Genomic DNA, 26,265 nt, shown 5'->3' with positions numbered 1-26,265 from the left:
CCACAGGGCCTTGATTAGCAAAGCCTCATTCATCCGATTGAGATCTCTAATGCCCAAACCGCCAAGCTCTATCGGGGCAGTTATGGCATCCCATGCAATATACGCCATGTAGCGTTCCCCCACTTCTTTTCCCCAGAAGAAACACCTTATGATAGAGGTGAGTTTGTGCAGGACTCCTTGAGGTAACTTCACTGTTCCAAAATAATATAGAGGCACTGATTGTAGGGCTGATTTAATCATGACTAACCTTCCAGCTGGTGACATTTTCCGACCCTTCCAGGCTTGCAACTTGGACATAAATTTGTCGATTAGGAAATTGAAAGCACCAGCTGAGGTGGCGATAGGTGCCCCCAAATATTTACCAGTGACTTGCTCATGCAACACTCCCAAGATATGTGAGACCTCATCTCTGATATGTAATGGAGTGCAACGACTGAACCACACTTCACTTTTGTCAATGCCCACCTTTTGTCCTGACATTTCAGAAAAAGCCCCTATTGCATCCATTAAAACAGTTGCCTCCTCTTTTGTGGCCTTGCCAAACAGTAACAGGTCATCTGCATATAGCGAGTTGGTAATTGGGGGAGCCGAGTGAGCCAATTTGATGCCTTTTAGCCGACCCAAGTCGGTTAGGTGTAACAACCCTCTAGACAGTAGATCCATACCCAATATGAAAATATAAGGTGATAATGCACAATTTTACTTCACTTCTTACTCCATAATAAAAATATAATCAAAATTAATGTAGTTCGGATAGCAGAGTCCAATTTGTCTCCACCTCTAGCATTTACCACTTGATTGATTACCACAATTGGGTTGTTATTTTTCTTCCTTCCTCACTGCGCTTGACTAAAACTTGGTTTACTCTATAAAAGGTAGCAACAACAAATGCAGTGACAGGTAATGATCGAGTACATCTGAGTACCGAGTTAAGGTTCTCTGATCAGTTAGTGGTCATAACACCACATCTTATTCCGTCATCAAATGCTAATGCCCAATACTCACAATCATCATTGAGTTTATCTTCTACCCATTGCCAAGCATCCTCGCACTCAACTTTCAATTGTTCTTTATGTCTATTAAACTCCACAACCTCTATTAGCCTCAGGCTCTGCTCTGCCTTTGCTAACTGAAAAGGAGGACCCACTGCCAGCTCCTGTCCTGACAACACCTGTAGCTGTTGTGTCTACTTCTCAAGTGACAAATCTTGTAGCCAATGAAGAGGAGAAAGAGGAGGATGATGAGTTTGCTCAGCTTGCTCGCAGGTACGCTACCATACCAGTGTACCTTATGTCATATAGTCAGGACCAGCACCCTTAGGTTACTTTGATGGGGTTTTGTTGGTAGGATGCAGATGAGATCTCCATTTATATTTTGTAATGTTTAGTCATGCTTAAGGCTGAAATCAAGGGTTAGTTTGAAAAAAAAGAAAAGAAAAGAATACCATGTTTTGTGGTGTTTCAACTTTCAATACGTACCTTTTAGGTTGGTACTTGCCTATACATCCTGGTTTCAAGTACCACAGCTGAAGGGTGTTTTTGTTGAATACTATGTTACATATAGTATCAGTTTCTGTTTTACTATCTTTTAAGGCAATTAAATTCTGTTAGAATTTAAACATTAAAAACTCAAAATTTCAAGTTAATACGTTTGCATATTGTCTCCAATTGATTGACTAGCCGTTATGTATTAATTATTTCCGTTGATATGATATGAAGATTTGAAATTAAGACTAAGATATATTTCTTTAACTGTAAATCATTTATGTTAGTGACAATTGATTTCATATTTATTACTCTTTAATAGTAAATATATTTACAGCAATCATGCATATGCGTTTCCTATTTTGGTATTCAAGGCATATGGCAGTTTTGTCTCTTTCTCTTCCCTAATTCATGCAAAAACGTTTTTGAGTTTCTAAATATAAGCCCTTCTTCTCATTCTTAGGGATTCATCTTGAAAACAGAAAAATAAATACAATCTTTCCGTATCATCTTAACCTATTCATATTATTCCTCTAGATTTCCAATTCACTACTACAATAATATTATTCGATAAATTGCTGGGTATCAAGGAGTTGTTATCTGTCACTTCCACGGTCGTGTCCCAAGAAGTTGACTATCTCGGATTATCTTGGTTGCGATTCCAAATCTTGCACGGTAGAGACGGAATTCGCTTAAGGACAGTGCTTCGCACAATCCGGGTAACTCAATTTTAATTATAATTTATTTTCTGAAAATTGTCCGATATCTTTTATTATATTTTAAAGTTAAGAAAAAAATAACAATCTTAAGCGAAATTTCTCTTTAATTGGACAAGACAAGAAATAATAGTTTATCAGTATACTTTCTGAGATTACATAATTATACTGTTTTTGATTAAGGAATATTTCTTATATCATTAGACAGAATTACTTAGGCAAGCTTTTACTCTAAATATTTCTTATATTTTCTTGATTAAATTGCAGTTATTTTCTATCATTATATCTTTTTTACTCAAAATGGGTCTAGATGATGTTCATACACTCAAACCTGAAAAATTTAATGGATCTGGATTTAATAGGTGAATAAAACAAATGGAAGCATGGTTAATTGCATTAGGTTTAATATCTGTATTAGGAAAAACTGCACCATATACAAAAGAAACTATCAAAGAGGGCAATCATGAAACTCCCACACTGAGCATTCAAGAAACTCCCACAGAGGGTAAAAAAGAAACTGTTAAAGAGGACACTTCCAAATCAAAACCTAGTCTTGAGGAAGTAAAGTTTCACTGTCGTTTTCGAATTTTAAGTTGTCTTTCTGATGACCTTTATGAAATTTATAGAAAATATGAAAAGGCTATAGACATATGGAATGCATTAGAGGATGCATATAGTAGGGATAATGAAGGATTAATAAGGTTTACAATTTCTGATTTTCATAGTTATAAAATGGTTGACGAAATTCCTATCAATGATTAGATTCATAAATTTCAAAATATGATTCAAGAAATACATAGAGGTGGAGGGACAAAATTAGATGAAAATTATCAAGTTACTTGTCTCATAGATAAATTACCACCTTCTTGGTCAAAGTTTGCTCAAGATCTTAGAAAATCACAAAATAAACTTGAAATGAGGTCTCTCATTCAATCAATTAGAATTGAAGATCAATTTAAACTTCGACTAAGAAAAGAAGATCAAATGTCATCCAAAGTTCATTTAACTGAAAAGCAAAATAATATTAAAAATCAACACTTTCAAAATAAGAATAAGAATCACAAGTTTCACGGAAGAAATTTCAAGAAAAGTGGAAATATTCACAAAAACAAGTTTAATAAATCAAAGAAATTTTCTAGACCCAATCATGAGAAAAAGAATGATAGTGATCAATTCTGCTATGTTTGCGGCCGAGATAACCATTATGCAAAAGATTGTTTCTATCGAAAAAAAGAGAAGATTGAAACCAATAAGAAGATCAGCTCAAGTCAAAACAAATCTCAAGTGAACATGATCGAAACAGAACCCGTTGACTCATCTTTCAGGTTAATATCTATAAATCCATCTATTAATCTTACTTATACAAATTTAGATTGGTGGTTAGATAGTGGAGCAAATACACATGTATGTACTAATAAATTTTATTTCTCATCCTATCAGATCTCAAGTGGAAGAAGTGTAACAGTAGCTAATGGAACATCTGTCAAAGTATTAGGCATTGGAGAAATAAAATTAAAATTTACTTCCGGAAAATCTATTATTCTTAGAGATGTACAACATGTTCCTGATATTGGAAAAAATTTGATTAGTGTATCTTTGTTAGTACAATTAGGATATAAAATAGTTCTTGAATCTAATAAAGTTGTAATTTCTAAGAATGATGTTTTTATTGGAACAGGATATGTAACGGATGGCTTATTTAAATTAAATATTGTTTCTCATTTAGTTAATGAGGTGTCAATGATTTCTACTGATGAGTCAACTTCTTCAAATGTTATCGAAAATAACAATATAAGTAATTCACTTGATAATTGGCATGGTCGTTTAGGACATGTGCATTATAAAAAACTTGAAAAAATGTCTCGGCTAAATCTGATACCTAAATTTAAATTAGATATTAATTCAAATTGTGAAACTTGTGTCCAATCAAAAATGCCAAGGAAGTCGTTTAAACCAATTCAATTCAGAGATATATAAAAATTAGAATTAATTCATAGTGATGTATGTGACTCTAATAGAGGCCCTACTCGAGGTGAAAGTAGATATTTTGTAACATTTGTAAATGATTACTCTAAATTTTGTTATATATATCTCATAAAAACTAAAGACGAGGTACTAAATAAATTTGAGAAATTTAAATCAGAGGTAGAAAATCAACAAGAAAAAAGAATAAAAATTTTAAGATCAGATCGAGGTGGAGAATATACCTCAAATGAAGTAGCATTATTTTGTGAAAAATATGGAATTATACATGAAGTTACTGCTCCTTACTCACCCCAATCTAATGGTATTGCAGAACGTAAAAATTGAACATTACTAGACATGGTGAATGCCATGATAATAAGTTCAGGTGTAACACAAAATTTGTGTGTGTGGGGGGGGGGGGGGGGGGGGGGGGAAGCACTTCTATCAGCATGTTATATTCTTAATAGAATTCCATTTAAAGATAAAAATAAAACACCATATGAATTTTGGAAAGGATATCCTCCTAGACTCAATTATTTTCGAGTTTGGGGATGTTTAGCAAAAGTAAGAATTCCTGAACCAAAAAGAAAGAAAATAGGGCCAAAAACAGTAGATGCTATATTTATAGGATATTCACTAAATAGTAATACATATAGATTTCTAGTTACTAAATCTGAAATAAGTGAAATATTAAATGATACAATTATAGAATCTAGAGACGCTGTTTTCTTTGAAAATATTTTTCTATTTAAAAATGATAATTATACGAACTTACCATCTACATCAAAATCTATTTCAATTTCAAATCTGTCACACCCCGACAACAGGGAAGACAACCCGCCGTGCTTATCAGCACAAGGCGATTATATTATCCTACAACAATATATGTACATACATTACCAATGACAAATTAAGACAAGAGCCACAATACATGAAGGAACCTTCTTAATCATTTATACATGAAATACACAAAATGAAGAATAAACTTGTTATGGTGTAATACTATACAACCGAAATATACCATAGCAGATTTATTGAAGTAAACAAATAACCTTCTATGTGGCAAGTCCCGCAAATCTTGAAGTTCTACAAGTCGTTTTTGTTTCTTGTTTTTTTTGTACCTGAAACCCACAAAGTGGAACGGTGAGAGATTGAAAATCCCCCAGTGCGGTATTCAGTTCTAGTCGAGTTATCCTTAGATCCGACCAACTGAAACTAAAACAACACCGAGCACAAAAAAATATAGACTACAGTAATAATATAAGAATCAAAGAATCTTAACTACCAATTATCATCAATCAAGAAACTAAAATATAAGTCCACTTCAAGAATTGCTCAAAACCGCGAAAGAAAATCAGCAAGCTATAGAAACAATTTATAGCAAATAACAATCAAGCAAAATAAATATTATAATATGGAATGCTCATGTGCAATAGACTTAAAAAGTTGAATCAAATTTAGTTGTGCAATCATATCATATAATTATGCTTTGTTCAAGACCATCAATGATAGAATAAAATATCATTATATAAGGTAACCATTGTGGTATTAACAATACTTGGTCATGCGCTACAAGTACAGCGCCTACATGACCCCGGTCATGCGCTACAAGTACAGCGCCTACATGACCCCGGTCATGCGCTACAAGTTCAGCGCCTACATGACCGTCAAGACTCATACAGGACTCCGATCATGCGCTACCACAAGTATGGCGCCTACACAATTTCTGTTATGGCCATAACCTGAAATTATGCGCTTACCCCGAATAGGGCGCCTACATGACTAAAGTTATGCGCTACAAGTACAGCGCCTACATAACCGAGTCATGCGCTACCACGAATATGACGCCTATGCAATTTATGTTATGCGCTACAAGTTCAGCGCCTACATAACAAAAATTACACGCTTACCCCGAATATGGCGCCTATGCAATTTATGTTATGCGTTACAAGTTCAGCGCCTACATAACAAAAATTGCACGCTTACCCCGAATAGGGCGCATACATGATCGTCAGGTTTCAGACATCTGGTTCTTTGACACATTTCATTTAAAACAAGTAGATAGTTTATATCCTTCTATGTATCATGCATGCAAATATAAAATGAAAGAATGCATTCCACACAAGGATCAAGTAATCATGCTTACTTTTCAACTCAAATATATTTGTTAGACTCATGCTTTGTAGCACACATGCATGTCATGAAATTCTTATCACACAAATAATTCAAAACTTCAACAAAGATCTATAAGACAAACAATTAGAAATCAACAAGCAATTATCAAAACAATAGCAACCAAGCAATCCAAATCACATTTCAAATAATATTAAACCAAATTATTCAATCATGCCATTCTCTAATCCCATAAATCAATATAGAAATAGTCAAATACCATACTTGAGACTTATGTATACATGTTCAAATTACCACATACTTGTCTAAAGTGTCACTATACACACCGATTTGGTTTACAATTAAGGGACCAAGTATTGCATGATTCACTAATTAAAATCTCCATTTACTATGACACTTTCTTAGTTCGTGTAATCTTATGCATTATCCAAGTACCACTACCATACATACCAAATCAAGCAACCAAATTGACAATACTAACCAATAATCCCGCAATTAAATCATAATCATCAAGCAATCAACATGCAACCAAATACTAATTATAATTTAGTTATCACTTTGTAAATTTCAGCACCATTCAAGAACTTAATTACGCGACTAATTAATAATCAATCAAATAAGCAATCCACAACAACAAGCAATGAAATTGAAAGGAAACAATAATAATAAAATTAGTTCGAGGAATCTGAGAATAACTCGAAATCCGCACCTTTCATTGTTGAGCACGACAAGGGTCGGAGTTAGTTCATTGTTTAGAATCGAGTCGTTCGAGAGCAGCTAGTGAATCTCAAGCAATCAAGCAAATCGAGAAGCTCTTCACCTCAGTCTCCTCCTTCTCGTCGTTGTGTAGGACTACCATGGACTCTCGTTTCTCTTGTAATTTCCTCCATTTTTTTTTCCATCCTTTAATTTTCCTTTGCTTCTCTCAATTTCGCATTCTTTTATGATTTTACCGCTCCTCTTTCTCTCGGACTCCATAAAAAGAGAACCCGTATTCCCTTCTTCATTTCAATATTTTATCTTTAAAACCCCTCTCTTTTAAGAATAAATTATCAATATGATGACATGTGTCCCCTCATGCAAATGGTTTTAATTAGAGAAGATAGATGGATTACCATGAAGATGACATGTGTCCCCTCATGCAAATGGCTTAATAAGAAACTAATTAAATTTTCTTTCATTTTAAATGGTGAGTTATTTACACTAAGCCACCTATTATTATCAAAATATTCAACTTGATTAATAAAATACAAAGGTTTTATACAACATGTATTTAAATAACTACAAAAAATTTCAAGACCAATAGGAAATCTATGAAATCACTTGTATGACCATACAATGAGATAATTTACAATCAAATATTTTCTAATTAATTTTTTTTTTTCAATTACATGTATTGCTTTATGTCAAATAAAATTTCCGAATTTTCGAAAATTGGGCTGTTACAAAATCATGATTATTCACTGGAACCAAGAAGAAGTAAAAGAGAGAAAATAGGAAAGAATTTTGGTGAAGAATATATAACTTATTTAATTGAAGATAATCCAAAATCTTATGAAGATGCAATGAGATCTCCAGAAGCATCATTTTGGAAGGAAGCAATTAATAGTGAAATTGAATCTATTATAAGTAATAATACTTGGATATTAACTGATTTACCTCCAGGTACTAAAGTTTTAGGTTGTAAATGGATTTTTAAAAAGAAACTCAAAACAAATGGAACAATAGAAAGATTAAAGCTAGATTAGTAGTACAAGGTTATACACAAAAAGCCGATATAGATTATTTTGATACGTATGCACCGGTTGCAAGAATAACTACAATAAGAATTTTACTTGCATTAGCATCAATATATAAACTTTTAATACATCAAATGGACGTAAAAACTGCATTTTTACATGGAGATCTTGAAGAAGAAATTTATATGCAACAGCCAAAAGGATATATAGCCAAAGGACAAGAGAACAAAAAGTTTGTAGATTAGTTCCATCCTTATATGGTTTAAAACAAGCTTCAAAACAATGGCATGAAAAATTTGATAATGCAATGTTATCACATGACTTTCAAATTAACGAATCAGATAATTGCCTTTATTATAAAAAGGAAAATAATGAATTTATCATATTGTGTCTTTACGTAGATGACATATTAATTCTTGCTCCAAATATAGAATTAATAAATAAAGCAAAATCAATGTTGTCACAGAATTTCGATATGAAAGATTTAGGAGAAGCTGATGTTATCTTAGGAATGAAAATTATCAGATCTCCTAATTCAATTATATTATCTCAATCCCATTATACTCAATCAATCATTGATAAATTTGGATTTTCTGATTTAAATCCAGTAAATACACCATATGATCCTAATTTACATTTGTATAAAAATAAAGGTGATCCAGTAGAACAAGAAAAATATGCACAAATTATAGGTTCTCTTATGTATCTAACTAATAGAACTAGACCCGATATATCATATGCAGTTTCAAAATTAAGTAGATATACAAATAATCCAAATAAAAAATATTGGATAGCATTACAAAGAGTTTTTAAGTACCTTAAAGGAACTACATCATATGGTCTTAAATTTATGGGTTATCCATCAGTTTTAGAAGGATTTACTGATGCAAATTGGATATCAGATTCTTTAGATATTAAATCCACAACAGGATATGTATTCCTTTTATGAGGTAGCGCAATTTCATGGCAATCAACTAAACAAACCATTATTGCTAAAAGCACAATGGAAGCTGAATTAATAGTTCTAGATACCACTTGTATCGAAGCATAGTGGTTAAAAGAATTATTATCTAATATACCTTTAATACCTCAACCAATTCCATCTATATTAATTAATTGTGATTCTAGAGCTGCTATTGAATTTTGCAAGAAAAAGTTAATAAATTCAAAGTTAAACAGACATATAAAAAGAAGACAAAAATCAATTAAACAAAATATAAAAAATGAAATTGTTACTATTCAACATGTAAGATCAGAAAACAATTTTGCTGATTGCTTTACTAAAGGATTAAATAGGACAAAAGTCCAAAATTCATCGAGGGGGATGGGATTATGCCCATAATGGGTCTTCTTGCGGTGGCAACCCAATCTCTGATAGGCGATCCCTTGAAAGAGATTCAATGGGTAATAACAAACCGATAACTTGACCAAAAGAGTACACATTTTTTTTTGGAGTATCGACTCCAACCCCATCCCTATGGTGAGTGTGCTCTATGTAGATGGTAGGATGAGCATATTAGATCTTAATGAGAACCAAGGTGGCAATTTCCGCAGGATATGTCTCTACACATATCCTTGGTAGGTAACTCACCTATATGAGAGTGTCTGTATACGACCGCGGTGCGAGGCATGGGTAAGCCTTCAAGACTCATGAAAAATCCAAGGTATTTGCGTAAGGCCATTTAATGCGCTCACTGTGATGAGAATCTCCATATTGTGTGTATGGTAGTGGAATTTGGAACAAAGGAACGAGTTCAAGACATAGTTCTCTCTGTTTCCTCCAAATATTAAGCTATCAATACTAGATGAAGTTCAAAGTTTGTAAACTACTTCATCGATGCGCACTAGATATCCAGCAATTTAGTTCTATAAATTTCAATCATTTGATATTCTTATATTGTGAGTTTTGTGGGGGATTGTTGGAATTTAAACATTAAAAACTCAAAATTTCAAGTTAATACGTTTGCATATTGTCTCCAATTGATTGACTAGCCGTTATGTATTAATTATTTCCGTTGATATGATATGAAGATTTGAAATTAAAACTAAGATATATTTCTTTAACTGTAAATCATTTAGGTTAGTGACAATTGATTTCATATTTATTACTCTTTAATAGTAAATATATTTACAGCAATCATGCATATGCGTTTCCTATTTTGGTATTCAAGGCATATGGCAGTTTTGTCTCTTTCTCTTCCCTAATTCATGCAAAAACGTTTTTGAGTTTCTAAATATAAGCCCTTCTTCTCATTCTTAGGGATTCATCCTGAAAACAGAAAAATAAATACAATCTTTCCGTATCATCTTAACCTATGCATATTATTCCTCTAGATTTCCAATTCACTACTACAATAATATTATTCGATAAATTGCTGGGTATCAAGGAGTTGTCATCTGTCACTTCCACGGTCGTGTTCCAAGAAGTTGACTATCCCGGATTATCTTGGTTGCGATTCCAAATCTTGCACGGTAGAGACAGAATTCGCTTAAGGACAGTGCTTCGCACAATCCGGATAACTCAATTTTAATTATAATTTATTTTCTGAAAATTGTCCGATATCTTTTATTATATTTTAAAGTTTAGAAAAAAAAATAACAAATTCCTTGTTCTTATTTTGTAACAGGAAGTCAAAAATGAAGTCAGTAAGCACATAATCATCCATTATTTCTCAACCATCCCCAAGTACTGTCCCTGAACTAGGGGTGCAAACGGGTTGGATATTACCCGTCCGAATCCGGATCCTACCCGTCCGAATCCGGATCCGTATCCGAATTTTTGCGGATTCGGATATGCGGATACGGATAGTTGCGGATTCCGGTACGGATACGGATATTTTTTATGCGAATTCGGATACAGATACGGTTTGAGTTTCAGAATCGGATACGGATACGAATACGGATAATTATCCATATCGGCATAAATTAGTATTTCGGATATCCGCATAAATTATACTGATCCTAAGTTATAATTATTTCTAAATAAAAAAAAACACTGATTATCACCAAGTTGAGTCGATTCAAAGAAAAAACACCCGATTCTCACCAACCTGTACCGAGTCTCAGCCGCCTGTGCCGTCGTAGGGTGATCTGGACTGCATGGAGAATTGAGTTGCTGCGCATTGTCAAGTTTGAAGCGGAGCACTGTCAAGACTCAAGAGTTGTCCATATTGAGACGATTCTCACGATTTGGGTGAAAAATGCAAGTTTAATTTGAAATTTTAATTTCTGTTTTGCATTTTTCCGAAAAAACACCATGGTTGTGAGAAATTGGGAAGGGCCAAGTATATGGCTGAGTTGATTTGGGAGGAAGAATCTTCTTACTTTTTGGTTTGGATAGACTTGGTGCATAATTTTATAATATAAAAATTTGAAAATTTCTATTGGTTCATGGTGAACCTTGACCATTTTTATATCTAGTATGTAGTTTTGCTGGTGAACCAATATGTAGTCAAGTGTGTAGTTAACTCATTCATAAAAATATGTTTGACAGTAAATATAATATATTGAATAAAATTAAATAGTCTCGTCAATTGTACTAACTAAATAAAATTATTAATATTGAATATTGATGCATTGTAAACGTTCCAAGTAAATGTATTTGTTTCTAAAATTCTTATTTCGTTCCAATCCAATTGTTCCAATGTGTATTCTTGTTTGACTAATTAAGTAATTTGAGTATATGTATATTCTAATTTGACTAAAGTAATATAGTATATAGAAAATACGGAAACAGATATCGGTTTTGTAATAGTTTTGTTATTGTTTACAACAAAAATTGTAATCAATAAATATAGCTGATAACTAATTACTGTTAAATTATTTTCATGTGGCAAGTTTTTTTTATACTTTTTTAACCACAATTAATTACATAAAAAAGATTTCAGCTAAAATAAGTATCAACCACAATTAACCACAATTAATTTCCATGTAGCAATTTCTTTTTTATATTTTTTTTAACCACAATTAATTACATAAAAAATATTTCAGCTAAAAAAAGGTTTCAACCACAATTAATTAGATATATATTTTGAATTAGAAATCCGAATTATATCCGTATTTGTATTCGTATCCGAAAATATCCGATCCGTATCCGTTTAATATCCGATCCGTATCCGATCCGTTTGCACCCCTACCCTGAACCATCCACCTCTGTTCATAGCAATTCTTTCTCTCTCCCTGACCCACCGGCCCCTGTGAAAACTACCAGCAAAGAGGATGATGATATCATAAACCTTCTTAGCCTTTCCATTGCTCCTCAATCCTCCTCCCCTCTCAGCCCTACAACCTCTACCCTGACCCCTCTTTCCACCTCAAATCAAAACCCCTCTCCTGTAACTTCCCCGCACTACGGCAGAAAGGACTTTCTGCGACCGGAATTCCGGTCGCAGAAAGTTGAGTCGCCGGTCTCAGATAGGGTCAAACGGTCGCTGATCGAATATTCCGGTCGCTGAAAGCCCGGTCGCTGTAAGCCTCGTCGCAGTTACTCTTATGCTGACGTCAACGGTCGCTGAAATACGTCAGCCGGTCGCTGATACTTTTTCTGCGACCATTTTTTTTCGTCGCTGTTTTTCTTGCTGACGTCATGAAAAAGTTTCTGCGATGACAGAAAACGGTCGCTGAAACTAAAAAACGGTCTCTGAAAGTTTTTTTCTGACGTCAGAAAAGAATTTCTGCGACCAACAAAACGTTCGAAAAACGGTCGCTGATATAATATTCCGGTCGCAGATACCTTATTTTAGGTTTTTAATATTTGTTTTTGTTATTTTTATTTGCACCATTTAATTAATTGGTATTACACGTACCAACAGAAACATCGTAACAATCACATACAACAGAAACATCGCATATAACATACATCATAACATAAACATAAAAATCGATACAAAAATAACATAACAATTGCATACAACAGAAACATCGCATATAACATAAAGATCAAGAAACTGTATATCATCTCGTCAAACATAAATATCCGAGTAACTCAAGCAGTAAACAGTACCATAAACAATAGACAGTATTATCTAACAAGATATAAATATATAAAAAGACCTAAGCAGTACCATCGCCAGCGACATCTGAGTAATGCCCCTCGTCATCATCCTCATCATCCTGAGCGGGCATCGAGGCCGGCTGCGTACCCGAACCTCCCTGTAAGGTTTTAAGAAAGTGTTTTAGGTAATTATGATTTAGGGTTTAGAGTTCACAATTAAAAAAACATACTGAAATATCAAATTTCGTACCGAAGAAGCTCTGAACCGAGCCTCCAACCGAGCCTCCACCTGAGCCTCGATGCGAGCCTCCATCTTATCAAGTAACCGGGAAGATATCCTCTCAACATCTTCTTCTGTGAGATGCGTCGATGGCGGCATAGAAGAATATGACTGTGACGAGTGCGACCGAGCACTGCTAGACCCACCAGAGCGAAACATGCCTCTCGAAGTGCCTGAAACATGAAAAGTAAGACAATTAGAATTATCTGACAAAACTAAAAATAAATTTCAAATTTCAAAGAGTGTTTATTTTACCTAGAGCACCGAGACCATAGTTATCGCCGTGGGCATTCTGATCATCAACGCCCGTAGTGAACCAGAGATCGCTGTCATATCTGGGCCATTTCTCTTTATCCTCTCCATACTTGTCCTTCATAGCTTTCTCATATTTTAGCTGCAAATTTTGTAAAATATAACAATAATGTTACGTACAATATGAACCATGATATTTTATACAACGATTTGAAAGTACTATTACCTGTGCATTTTTAGCCTTAGTACTAACGTATTCCCCCGTCTGCTTGTTCGTATGAGTAGGCTGAAACAGCTCATCGCTCCATCTGGGTTCGCGCCCTTGTGTTTGCTCCTGTTAAGAATTTGAAAGACAATTTCATTTAAAAAAAGATTATCAAGGTTAGTTCGATTTTATTCAATAAGAATGAAAATATATTAATTTAATGAAAAACAACTTACGAAGCGCTGTTTGTGAACAAGCATGTTCACAGAGCCTGTCGAAGCCCCTGCACCTTCAACATTGGCCCTATTTTCTGCATTCCGCTGGCTCCGACTAACAAAATCGTCGCTGCACCAATGTTCGACGAGTCCGGGCCAGTACGCTGGCTGGATCCAGGCGTCGTAGGGGCGAGGAGCAGCCCCACGCTCCTTCCACTCGAGCATGGACTCTCCGTACGACTTTTTTGCTGCTGCTTTGCATTTATTCAGCACATCCTGAAGCCGTACATCTGCTATCTTTCTAAATACACTCCATGCATCCGTCAAAGGTATATCCGGATGAAACTGGTAGTGCTTCTGCAATGTATAGTTAAGAATTAATATCGTTTGTTAACTTAAAAAAAAAAAAGTAATTATTGGAGGTTTTGTTTGAGAAAAATTTACTTACTAAAAACTCTTCCTGGATAACATCCTTATTATCCTTGGGGAAATCCGTGTATCTATAGTACGGGCCAGGATAATTCTGACGTACTGTCTGCGAAATAACTTTCGCGACTTGTTTCGTCTTCTCTGGATGCCCTGCATCAAAAGTCCTGCAAATATGAATAATTATTACAAGCACTACAATTAATGTATAATTACAAAATACACAAAAAATGAATATTACTTGTAACCCCCTATCCGAAGCACTGGTCGCAAAGTCGGATCTATCGCCGGCGCAATATAGGCATTTGGACCGCATCCCTATGGTGAGTGTGCTCTATGTAGATGGTAGGATGAGCATATTAGCTCTTAATGAGAACCAAGGTGGCAATTTCCGCAGGATATGTCTCTACACATATCCTTGGTAGGTAACTCACCTATATGAGAGTGTCTGTATACGACCGCGGTGTGAGGCATGGGTAAGCCTTCAAGACTCTCATGAAAAATCCAAGGTATTTGCGTAAGGCCATTTAATGCGCTCACTGTGATGAGAATCTCCATATTGTGTGTATGGTAGTGGAATTTGGAACAAAGGAACGAGTTCAAGACATAGTTATCTCTGTTTCCTTCAAATATTAAGCTATCAATACTAGATGAAGTTCAAAGTTTGTAAACTACTTCATCGATGCGCACTAGATATCCAGCAATTTAGTTCTATAAATTTCAATCATTTGATATTCTTATATTTTGAGTTTTGTGGGGGATTGTTGGAATTTAAACATTAAAAACTCAAAATTTCAAGTTAATACGTTTGCATATTGTCTCCAATTGATTGACTAGCCGTTATGTATTAATTATTTCCGTTGATATGATATGAAGATTTGAAATTAAAACTAAGATATATTTCTTTAACTGTAAATCATTTAGGTTAGTGACAATTGATTTCATATTTATTACTCTTTAATAGTAAATATATTTACAGCAATCATGCATATGCGTTTCCTATTTTGGTATTCAAGGCATATGGCAGTTTTGTCTCTTTCTCTTTCCTAATTCATGCAAAAACGTTTTTGAGTTTCTAAATATAAGCCCTTCTTCTCATTCTTAGGGATTCATCCTGAAAACAGAAAAATAAATACAATCTTTCCGTATCATCTTAACCTATTCATATTATTCCTCTAGATTTCCAATTCACTACTACAATAATATTATTCGATAAATTGCTGGGTATCAAGGAGTTGTCATCTGTCACTTCCACGGTCGTGTCCCAAGAAATTGACTATCCCGGATTATCTTGGTTGCGATTCCAAATCTTGCACGGTAGAGACGGAATTCGCTTAAGGACAGTGCTTCGCACAATCCGGATAACTCAATTTTAATTATAATTTATTTTCTGAAAATTGTCCGATATCTTTTATTATATTTTAAAGTTAAGAAAAAAAATAACAAATTCCTTGTTCTTATTTTGTAACAGGAAGTCAAAAATGAAGTCAGTAAGCACAGAATCATCCATTATTTCTCAACCATCCCCAAGTACTGTCCCTGAACCATCCACCTCTGTTCATAGCAATTCTTTCTCTCTCCCTGACCCACCGGCCCCTGTGAAAACTACCAGCAAAGAGGATGATATCATAAACCTTCTTAGCCTTTCCATTGCTCCTCAATCCTCCTCCCCTCTCAGCCCTACAACCTCTACCCTGACCCCTCTTTCCACCTCAAATCAAAACCCCTCTCCTATAACTTCCCCGGGAAATAGTTATGCTGTGTCCTGGGCCCCACCTCAGCCTCAAGAGGCCTTGAATAAAACCTCTCCTCCAATTATGCCCCCCTGGGCTCCCCCTCAGGCACAGCCTCAGCCTCAGCCTCACACCCAGAGAGTGCTGTGATGACCTACCCGCCTCCACCATGGGAAATTGATACTCCATCTGATAAGGGCTCCACCATTCCTGCACCAGCGGCTCCAGTACAGTACTCAGTTAACTCACCGTCACATGGTATGAGACCGATGCAACAGTTGGGTTCAGTTGAACTGCGACCAAATGTACCAGCAGGAGCCCAACCAAGACCATCTTATGTCTCTTCAAATACGTTCTTTGGGGACGTTGTGGATTTTTGAAATGCTGATGGGACTGTGAGAACAACTGGTGGTGTTTCTGCTTCAACTGGTTCGCCAAGTTATTCTATGAATAGTGGAAGGAAATAAATTTGAAGTCTCTTTTTAAGGTTTTGTTTTGTTCTTTCAGTTGTTTTTGATTTTTCTGTGTAAATTTGATAATTTCTTTTGATTGTTGGTCTTGATTGAATTGATGGTTGGTATACCTGACCATTCCAAGACAACATGTCATGTGTAAATAATGATCAGGAGCATGGTTTTGAATAAAACATTAAGGTTCTTCCTTTTTATGTGAACTATTTTTTTTCTAACATTTATTCTCTATATTCGTGTCAACATAAAAACATAATCTTATATGCATGCTTGAGGAATTACTACACATTGTAAAACAAATCTAAACTTTTATTGCCTTTGTTCAGTGCCCTTTCTTTTAATTTCTGGGAATTTGGTATTGGAGACATCAATTTGCACTATCAGCATTGTTTTGATAAATTAATAATACCATTAATAGACATAGACAACCATAAACGGTACATTTTACTACCATCCACACTCTAATTAGCAGATATCTCACTTACAGCTACTTTCTCAGTGTCAACATAATTCTGGTATTTGTAGAATTTTGCGCATATGATGTAAATACCAAAGTTGATTATGGCAAGAATAGCAATCAACCAGTATACATTCTCCAACCGTGATCTGTTTAAATCATCTGGAAGCCATGTTGTCACGTGCCGAACGATGCTGAGGAAAGCTGTGCTGAGGTAAAAACCAAATGCAACGATCACCGCCTCCATCCCAGTGGAGGTGTTCTTTAGTGCCTTAGGAAATTCTTGATAGTATAAAGCCACCTGACCAGGGAAGTGTAATGCCTCTGCGGCCCCTTGCAATGCCAGTGGCAGTACAAGCCAGAGTGCTGACATGGGCACTATCCAGCCAGGATGGACATCTGCTTGATGCCTACTGATAACTGCGGCCCGCCTCCTCTCGACCAAAGCTGACACAATCATGCTAACCGCATTGATGAGATGTCCAATGCCGATGCGTTGTAGCGGGGTTGGAGTGTGGTGAGTGAGCTTGTACCAAATTGGGAACAAAATGCGGTCAAGGAAGACGAGGAATATGACAAAGGATAGAAATGACGGGACGATCATTGAGCCGGCTGGGATGGAGAAACTGCGCCCGATGGAGCGGTCCATCGTCAGTGCCTGTAGAACCGAAAGGTTTAGCTGACAGCCAATGGAGATGCTGAGATAGATGGCAGAGGCCCATACTGGTAAGACACGAACAACAGACTTGAAGTCCTCGACTTCTCGCACGGTGCACAGTTTCCATGGTTTGGCGATTGAGCCGTCTTGGTTGGTGTCACCTTCAGAAATCAGCGCAGCACGGTTGAATAAGCTGATGATTAAACAAAATAGGTAGTTAAAATAAGTTTGTGTTCCTTCTTTCCATTTGTAATATATAGTACACCCAAATTGAATTAGAGTTCCTCAAGGTCTGATAGACGGGTAAAGATGTTAATTAGCAGGTAAAATAAGTTAAAATAAGTTTATGTTCCTTCTTTCGAAACTTGGTACACATGTAGTTATGCACTGATATATGGGTATAAAGTTGGTAGGGCTTTACAACTCCCTGGAGACAGATGTTATTTAGCTATAGCACCTTTTTCTTTCGCATAATCATTTGGGCTTTCACATCGTTTGTGGCGGTTCCACTAATCAGTCAACCAAACCATAGTTCCAACAAATCATTATAATATTGTTGCGTTTGTTGATTGCTTGGTTGAGGTGGAAATGAGATAAAAAAATTGAAGATAGTAGTTTGACATCACTGTTTTGATTCTACTGTGTTGTATGAAGGCAAAACTGCTATGTTAAAAATATTTACTCATAAGAATTAGTTTTTAATCTAGTGGCAAAAACACAGTCTTTATGTGAGGTTATAAGTTTGAAATTCAGATGAAAGAAATTATTTGTTGTAATAACGAAGATATTAAATAGTTAGATGACTTGATCTCCAACCTTGGTTAAAAAAAAAAGAGCCTTTACTCAATGAAAATTTCTTTAATTTTCAGAATCGAGAAAAGATCACAAAGTGAATGAAAATTATAGAGCAAAACTAGGATGTGATGTGCTCACCAAAAGTGATTGATGAGCACACCTCGAAAAAAATATCAAATTGACTTTGACCTACGAAGCAAAATCATTGAAATCTAAGTACTTTGTTAGTGATATGTGCATGTAAAATTTTTGAAGTTTTGAATTTATTTAGTACATGATCAAGCAAAAAAAATAATGAAAAATTAATACATAAAACAATTAAAAAATTAACTTATAAAATATTCATTATTTTTACCGCTTAATTTAATATGCACATACATCACGAAGTACTTGAATTTCAACGGTTTAGATTCGTAGTTTGAAGTTAATTTGATATTATTTTGGAGGTGTACTTATCAACCCTTCTTGATGAGCACATCACACACTAGTTTAGTTCAAAATTATAAATATCAAAGGAGACAATATCTTTTCCCCCTTGCCTCGCTTTATCTATCCTTATAACGAGCAATATAATGACAATCATAATCAGAAAGTACACCAACCCCATTCAACAAAATATCTAACCAACGTGACATGCAAACTAAGCCTCCATTCGCAATATTAATGTCGTATTACGTGTTCATTTCATAAAATTCATACTCGAACTGGATATATGCCTATGAAATTGCCATTAAAAATGAGATGGTAGATTTGAGTTTTGAAAGATATCTTCAGTAAAAACAAAAAAAAAAATATTCGACAGAGAAAACAGAATATCCTGTTTCATTAAATGGAGACAAGGATTAGTTGCTAGACTTAGAGACCTCTTGGCAGATCAACTACATTTCAGAATTTAATTAATTTGGTTTATCTGTATTAGATATTTGTATGTTTTCATATGTTACATAAATTCCATAGCTTTCTTGGTAGAACTTTGATGTTGACGAGAGGAATATGATATATATTTGGGAATAAATTAATTGGTTAAATCAAAGAAGAGTGGAAGCAATGTGGAATTTTAGCAGAATTGAATGAATATTTATATGTTTCCGTTGATCATTATTTAAATAGATTACCATGAATAATAACACATAATTTGAGTCCTTGATGAAAATTAACAGTATCATTTTGCATTGAACTTAAGGAGAAACACAGGTAAGTATAAAAGATTACGGTTTGATATAATAAATTAATGATAACACATACCTGAAGCTCTGGCTTGGAGATGCCATGTCATCATTTCCATGAAAATAACTAGGGGTTGCCTGTGACAACTTTACCTTCCATTTCCTTACAGTTGCCACGACCACTCGAAACAGGCCGGTGAATGGGCTTCCTTCGGGTGCCGGCCTGCGGTAATATTTTGTTCCAAGCAGTAAAACTACCAAACTTACTGCACTAGCACCCAGGCAGAGACCGAAGCCCAAGACCCAGCTAATGCTATCTTGAATATAAACAATGGCGGTGGCACCGACAATGAGGGCGATGTACAGAAAGATGAAGAACCAGTTGAAATATACCGCCTGGTCCTTTACCCGGTCGAACTGGCTCGCACCCATTGTGGCCTGGTTGAACCGGGTTCCTCCTGTTGCAATGGCTAACAGAGCTACTGCACTGTACAACACAGTGAGTTGGCCTTTTGATGCTGCCTGACAGGTGTCTGTGCCAGGAACATCGCATGGTGTTGGTCGGAGCGATTTGAGTGCTGCGGTGATGGTGAAGAGCACAAGTGACTGTTGAATCAAATAAATTTAGCTGATTAATGTAATGAAATTAAAATAGAATATTAATTACATTTTTTCACTTATGTTTATATATATTTTAGTCGCTATCTAATATGTAATACGATGGCTCCACCATTTCGTTCAGAAGAAATATTAAAATATCAAAACACTGACAAAAAAAATGATTAGAATTAAAATAATATATCATTCAAAACTTTTCTGAATCATAAAGAGATTATTTTTATTATCATCTGATAGAACTTTAGAATATGGCACATGATTTTTAAGTAGGCTTAAGACCTAATCTGTCTTTTTGATGTCATTCTCTCAAATTTAAAAATACAAAAGGATGATGTTAAAGGTTAACAACTCTTAAAAGAAATCAGAAATTGAACTTTGTTCAATAATTGGTACTCAATAGCTCATGACACTCCACACAAACTTTCTGAATCATCGTATTATCTTAATAAGAATTAGAGGCATGGTAACAATCATTAAGGACTCAATCGGCTCGTTATTTAGACTCGTCTACCAATCGAGATACACAATGATTTTGTTGTGTATCATACCCAAATACTAAAAAAAATTCATAATCAAGACATATGATCACAAAGCATGGTTGTCGTTTGCGGAAGAGAAAACCTTTTTCTAATTAACGAGCGAGTTCTGAACAATTAATAAAGCGAGTTCAAGTTCTTTTTGTCAAATAAAGCTGACCTACATATGACTGTTAAGGAAACAACTTTTTTCTTAATTGGATGTAACACTTTAAGAAAGCAACTACTCCCCACCATGATCCAAATAATTGGGTGTGACTTAACACCGCAAGTGATTCAATAGGATAATTTTACTTTTCTTGTTTATGTGCTTTAAAAGGATTATATTCTTTTCTAGTTCTACCTAAGCAGTGCGTTTTTGACTAATGATTCACCCACCATATTCTAAAACAATGTATTTCTTTCATTTTTAATAAAATGTAGAATAATTACAAATGGAAAAAAAAATCTTTTTCTAATTTCTTCTCAGTATTGATTATTTATATCACTTCTTCACTTGTATTGAGAAATTGCAGCTAAGAAAAATATACAAATATTTGCATTAAATTGTGAACTAATGCACACACATACCAACAATTGGATTGCTGAAGAGGCGGCAATGACAGAATAACACCCGAAGAAAGCGTCTGCAACAATGGCTCCGGCAACAGGAGCCAAACTCAAAGACCCGCTTATGATGTTTACTATTTGCGCTGCATCGATACTTCTGACATTGTATTTTTGTATCAAGTATACCAGGAAGTTGCTTGTCGCTCCGCTCACTGCCATTCCTACTCCCAGAATACTTCCTTCAAAAGAAAAAAAAAAATTTTGTTGGAATGGCAATGTCCTGTTACAATCTAGTTTTTTTTGGTCGTCGGTGTTGTACAGTAATATTGAACATTAATTAGCTTCCAGAGCATACCGTGATTAAATATCGTGATAAAACATAAAAAACCAGGAAATATCTTATACTGGTATTGGTACAGTACCGATTGGCTGTAATGAAGCCATGTGTGCGACGACAATAACCTTTTAATTAATATACAACGGGAAAAAAGGGGAAGTGAGAGAGAACACCTGAGAGGAAAGGAAAAGTGATCCAGCCACCTTGCTTGTGAGATTTCTTCTCTGCTTTCTCTTCATCAAATTTTGATTTTTCTGATTCCATTTTTGTTGCCATGAGAGACCTTCCTGTAAGTTAGGAGTTTGAACTTTTGAAGCACTTGTGCCTGCAGGAGAACATATATATATATTTGCTTATACTGGTTGGTGGCATTTATAGGCGCATGGGTTAGAATGTATGTGTTTTTTTTTGTTGGAGGTTGCGGATTTGGTGTCCGCCAACAAATATGTTAAAAATAAAAAAAAATGTTATTTACAACACTCTAGCTAATTAAAAATATAGTTTGGTTTAGAATGTATGTTTAATTTATTAGATTGGTTTAGAATATTAATAATATAGTACATGCTTGGTTACTATTTAAATTTAATAAGATTTAAATTGCTTATTCTATCTTACAATTCCTGTTTTGCATCTCGACAACTTGAGTTAGGGTTTAAATTGATCCGGCTAAAGGAGTATAAGTCAGGGCTTAAATTGATCCGGCTAAAGGAGTAAGATGCTTGGAAAATGAATATTTGTCTATGATAGTGGGCCATACATACCTAGTTAATTCATTTAATTAATAGGTGATTTAATTTGCTTTATCCTACCTCCATTGTTATTCTCATTTGAAAGCTCAAATATAGTGTAAAAAATTTACTTCACTTCTTACTCCATAATGAAAATGTAATCAAAATGTTAATGTAAAAGATTTACTTCACACTTCTTACTCCATAATAAAAATGTAATAAAAATGTAGTGCGGATAGCAGAGTCCAATTTTTCTGCACCTCTAGCATTTACCACTTGATTGATTACCCTGCTATGTCATAATCACAACATTAATTTTGATAGAACATCTCTATCTTTGAACTAATGTTGGAGGTTCAATAGCATTTTCGAAATTATGCAACAAATTATTAAAAAGTTTCTTGATAATAGACTCTTTTTAATACAGTTTTAATGTGTTTTGGAGTTGGCTGAAATATTAACATTTTTTTTTGAAGTGAATATATAGACATCCTGTCAATAAAGTTCATCCATTCATGGTATAAATGATGGTAATTAAATTGTAGAGAGAGTATTTGAATTTTGAGAAGAAAAAAATCAATATTTTAATTCTGACCGTTCAAAATATGAATGAATGAATGGACTGTGTTGGCAAGAATTCCTTGCCCAAGTTTTTTTTTTTTTTGTCAAAGATTAGTTGAAATTTATTGACAATCGACAAACTTGACAATTATGATAATATATTTCAAATCAATTCAATAAAGTTTTCAAAACCAAAAACAGTTTATAGATATTTGTTACAAATGTAAGTCAGTTTCTCTTTATTTTGTGTTTTCTGATTTGTATTTGAATTAGTTTCTATCTTTTCTTTTCTTGTTTCTTTTGCTTCTTTCTCATTCCTTCATTTTTTATTTTCCTATTTTTATTTATATATTTTTTTTAGTTTTTTATTGACTAAGGATATGAAAAAAAAAATATCACAAACATTTTTAAGTAAAGGTTGGAGATCAAGTCACCCAACTATTTAATATCCTTGTTATTATAACAAATGATTTCCTCCATCTGAATTTCAAACCCATGATCTCTCACATAGAGACCATGTGCCTTTGCCATTAAACCAAATGCTAGTTCTAAAAAATATCACGAACATTGAAAATTTTGAATGAAATTTGTAGATTTTTTTTGCCCATTCCTTATTAAAATCCTAACTAGGCAACTGCTTGGCACTATTTTAGCAAGCCAAAATGTGGTGGTTTTCAGCAGCAATAATATAATTTATTCTTCAAATCTCTCCTCTATTATTTGGGATTCCAACCTTGATTTCTTTGATTAGATATAAAAAAAATCCTCAATCTTCTATAGCATAACTAAAATCCAGATTCTTGATTTTTACATTGCATTGCTAACGTCTTCCCACTAGTGGAAAAACAGAAATCAGGATCGGCCTATCTGGATCGGTTATATGGACACCCGATCCTAATAAGTATCTGGATCGGTTTATTTAAAAAAACCGATCCTAAAAACTATTCAGATCGGTTTTTAGTAACAACCGATCCTAGTTTATTACTATTAGGATCGGTTTTTTGTGGAAACGGATCCTGATACTATCAGGATCGGTTTTATTTTAGAACCAATCCTAATAGTTCAATCATTTGGATCAGTTTTTAGTAAAAACCGATCCTGATAGTATCAGGATCCGTTTCCAACAAAAACCGATCCTGATAATTAAAATATCTCAAATAAATCTTATTAATTGAAATATATCATAAAATAGCATCTGGATCGGGTCTATACATAATAACCGATCCAGATAACTTAAATACATCTAACAAATTAAAATATATCAGAAAATAGCATCTGGATCGGTTTTTAGCAATAAAACCGATCCAGATACTATCAGGAACGGTTTTATTGCTAAAAACCGTTCTTGATAATTTTTTTTTTTTTTTTTTTTTTTTTTTTTTTAAAGGTAGCATGGTAAAACCTGGCCAGCTTTCAAGTACGTTTTTTTTTTTTAAAGAGGTTTATAATTAAATTAATTTCTTTAAAGAGGTCAAATTAAAGATATTTCATTCCCTATGTACATCCTATATATGAACCGTCTGATCAAATTCGAATCAATATGGTCTTGGTCTAACCATATATATTTTGTTATCTCAGGTAATATGAATTCGTTTCCATTTGTTCATGACATCAATTAAGCAATTAATTTTATGGTATTAATTTATAAATAACAAATAAATAATTAAACAAACAATTATACAAACACAAACAAGTTGTTTATTTTTTTTTAAATAATCTCTGGTTATATATATATATCTCAGATAACTTAAATACATATAACAAATGAAATATATATCAGAAAATAGCATCTGGATCGGTTTTTAGCAATAAAACCGATCCAAATACTATCAGGAACGGTTTTATTGCTAAAAACCGTTCTTGATATTTTTTTTTTTTTTTTTTTTTAAAGGTAGCATTGTAAAACCTGGCCAGCTTTCAAGTATGTTTTTTTTTTTTTTTAAAAGAGGTTTATAATTGAATTAATTTCTTTAAAGATGTCAAATTAAAGATATTTCATTCCCTATGTACATCCTATATATGAACCGTCTGATCAAATTCGAATCAATATGGTCTTGGTCTAACCATATATATTTTGTTATCTCAGGTAATATGAATTCGTTTCCATTTGTTCATGACATCAATTAAGCAATTGATTTTATGGTATTAATTTATAAATAACAAATAAATAATTAAACAAACAATTATACAAACACAAACAAGTTGTTTATTTTTTTTTAAATAATCTCTGGTTATATATATATATCTCAGATAACTTAAATACATATAACAAATGAAATATATATCAGAAAATAGCATCTGGATCGGTTTTTAGCAATAAAACCGATCCAAATACTATCAGGAACGGTTTTATTGCTAAAAACCGTTCTTGATAATTTTTTTTTTTTTTTTTTTTTTTTTTTTTTTAAAGGTAGCATTGTAAAACCTGGCCAGCTTTCAAGTATGTTTTTTTTTTTAAAAGAGGTTTATAATTGAATTAATTTCTTTAAAGAGGTCAAATTAAAGATATTTCATTCCCTATGTACATCCTATATATGAACCGTCTGATCAAATTCGAATCAATATGGTCTTGGTCTAACCATATATATTTTGTTATCTCAGGTAATATGAATTCGTTTCCATTTGTTCATGACATCAATTAAGCAATTAATTTTATGGTATTAATTTATAAATAACAAATAAATAATTAAACAAACAATTATACAAACACAAACAAGTTGTTTATTTTTTTTAAATAATCTCTGGTTATATATATATTTCTCAGATAACTTAAATACATCTAACAAATGAAATATATATCAGAAAATAGCATCAGGATCGGTTTTTAGCAATAAAACCGATCCAGATACTATCAGGAACGGTTTTATTGCTAAAAACCGTTCTTGATAATTTTTTTTTTTTTTTTTTTTAAGAACAACTTTGAAAATAAAATAGTATTAGAATCAGTTATTTCAAATAACCAATTCTAATACTATTTTTTTGTATATGGCATATGGTTCAATTATATGGTTGTTGTATATGTAATTAGTGTGGTGATTAATAGAATATATATATGGTTGTTGTATATGGCATATGGTTCAATTATAAATATTTTTTGATGAAAATTAATGTAATTTACATTATTAAAATTTATGTGATAATATAATTAGTTATTTGACATTGATATTTCATTTTGAAGTCATTTTGACTATTGAATTTTTTTATACAATCATGCATGATGCATCAATGACTTGTGCCATATAATAATAT

The 26,265-nt window shown here is 33.6% G+C and overlaps 2 protein-coding genes across 2 annotated transcripts; one reads left to right on the top strand and one right to left on the bottom strand.

Moving 5' to 3' along the window:
- The first annotated feature begins 238 nt into the window (after positions 1-238).
- On the top strand, positions 239-16,802 carry LOC144573642 (uncharacterized). Its single transcript, XM_078323417.1, has 4 exons — positions 239-574; positions 876-900; positions 1,103-1,265; positions 15,880-16,802. Exons 1-4 carry the CDS (start codon positions 239-241, stop codon positions 16,289-16,291), a joined length of 936 nt encoding a protein of 311 aa, XP_078179543.1. The 3' UTR covers positions 16,292-16,802.
- A 195-nt stretch (positions 16,803-16,997) lies between these two features.
- Positions 16,998-22,140, bottom strand: LOC144573601 (protein NRT1/ PTR FAMILY 2.7-like). Its single transcript, XM_078323384.1, has 4 exons — positions 21,901-22,140; positions 21,412-21,629; positions 19,767-20,293; positions 16,998-17,919 (listed from the first exon to the last, which is right to left on the bottom strand). Exons 1-4 carry the CDS (start codon positions 22,001-22,003, stop codon positions 17,073-17,075), a joined length of 1,695 nt encoding a protein of 564 aa, XP_078179510.1. The 5' UTR covers positions 22,004-22,140; the 3' UTR covers positions 16,998-17,072.
- Between the last annotated feature and the right edge of the window lie 4,125 nt (positions 22,141-26,265).

This window comes from Carex rostrata, chromosome 21 (genome assembly GCF_964058835.1).
Source record: "Carex rostrata chromosome 21, lpCarRost1.2, whole genome shotgun sequence".
NCBI classification, from domain to species: Eukaryota; Viridiplantae; Streptophyta; class Magnoliopsida; order Poales; family Cyperaceae; genus Carex; species Carex rostrata.
This window is presented reverse-complemented; position numbering and strand designations above follow the sequence as displayed.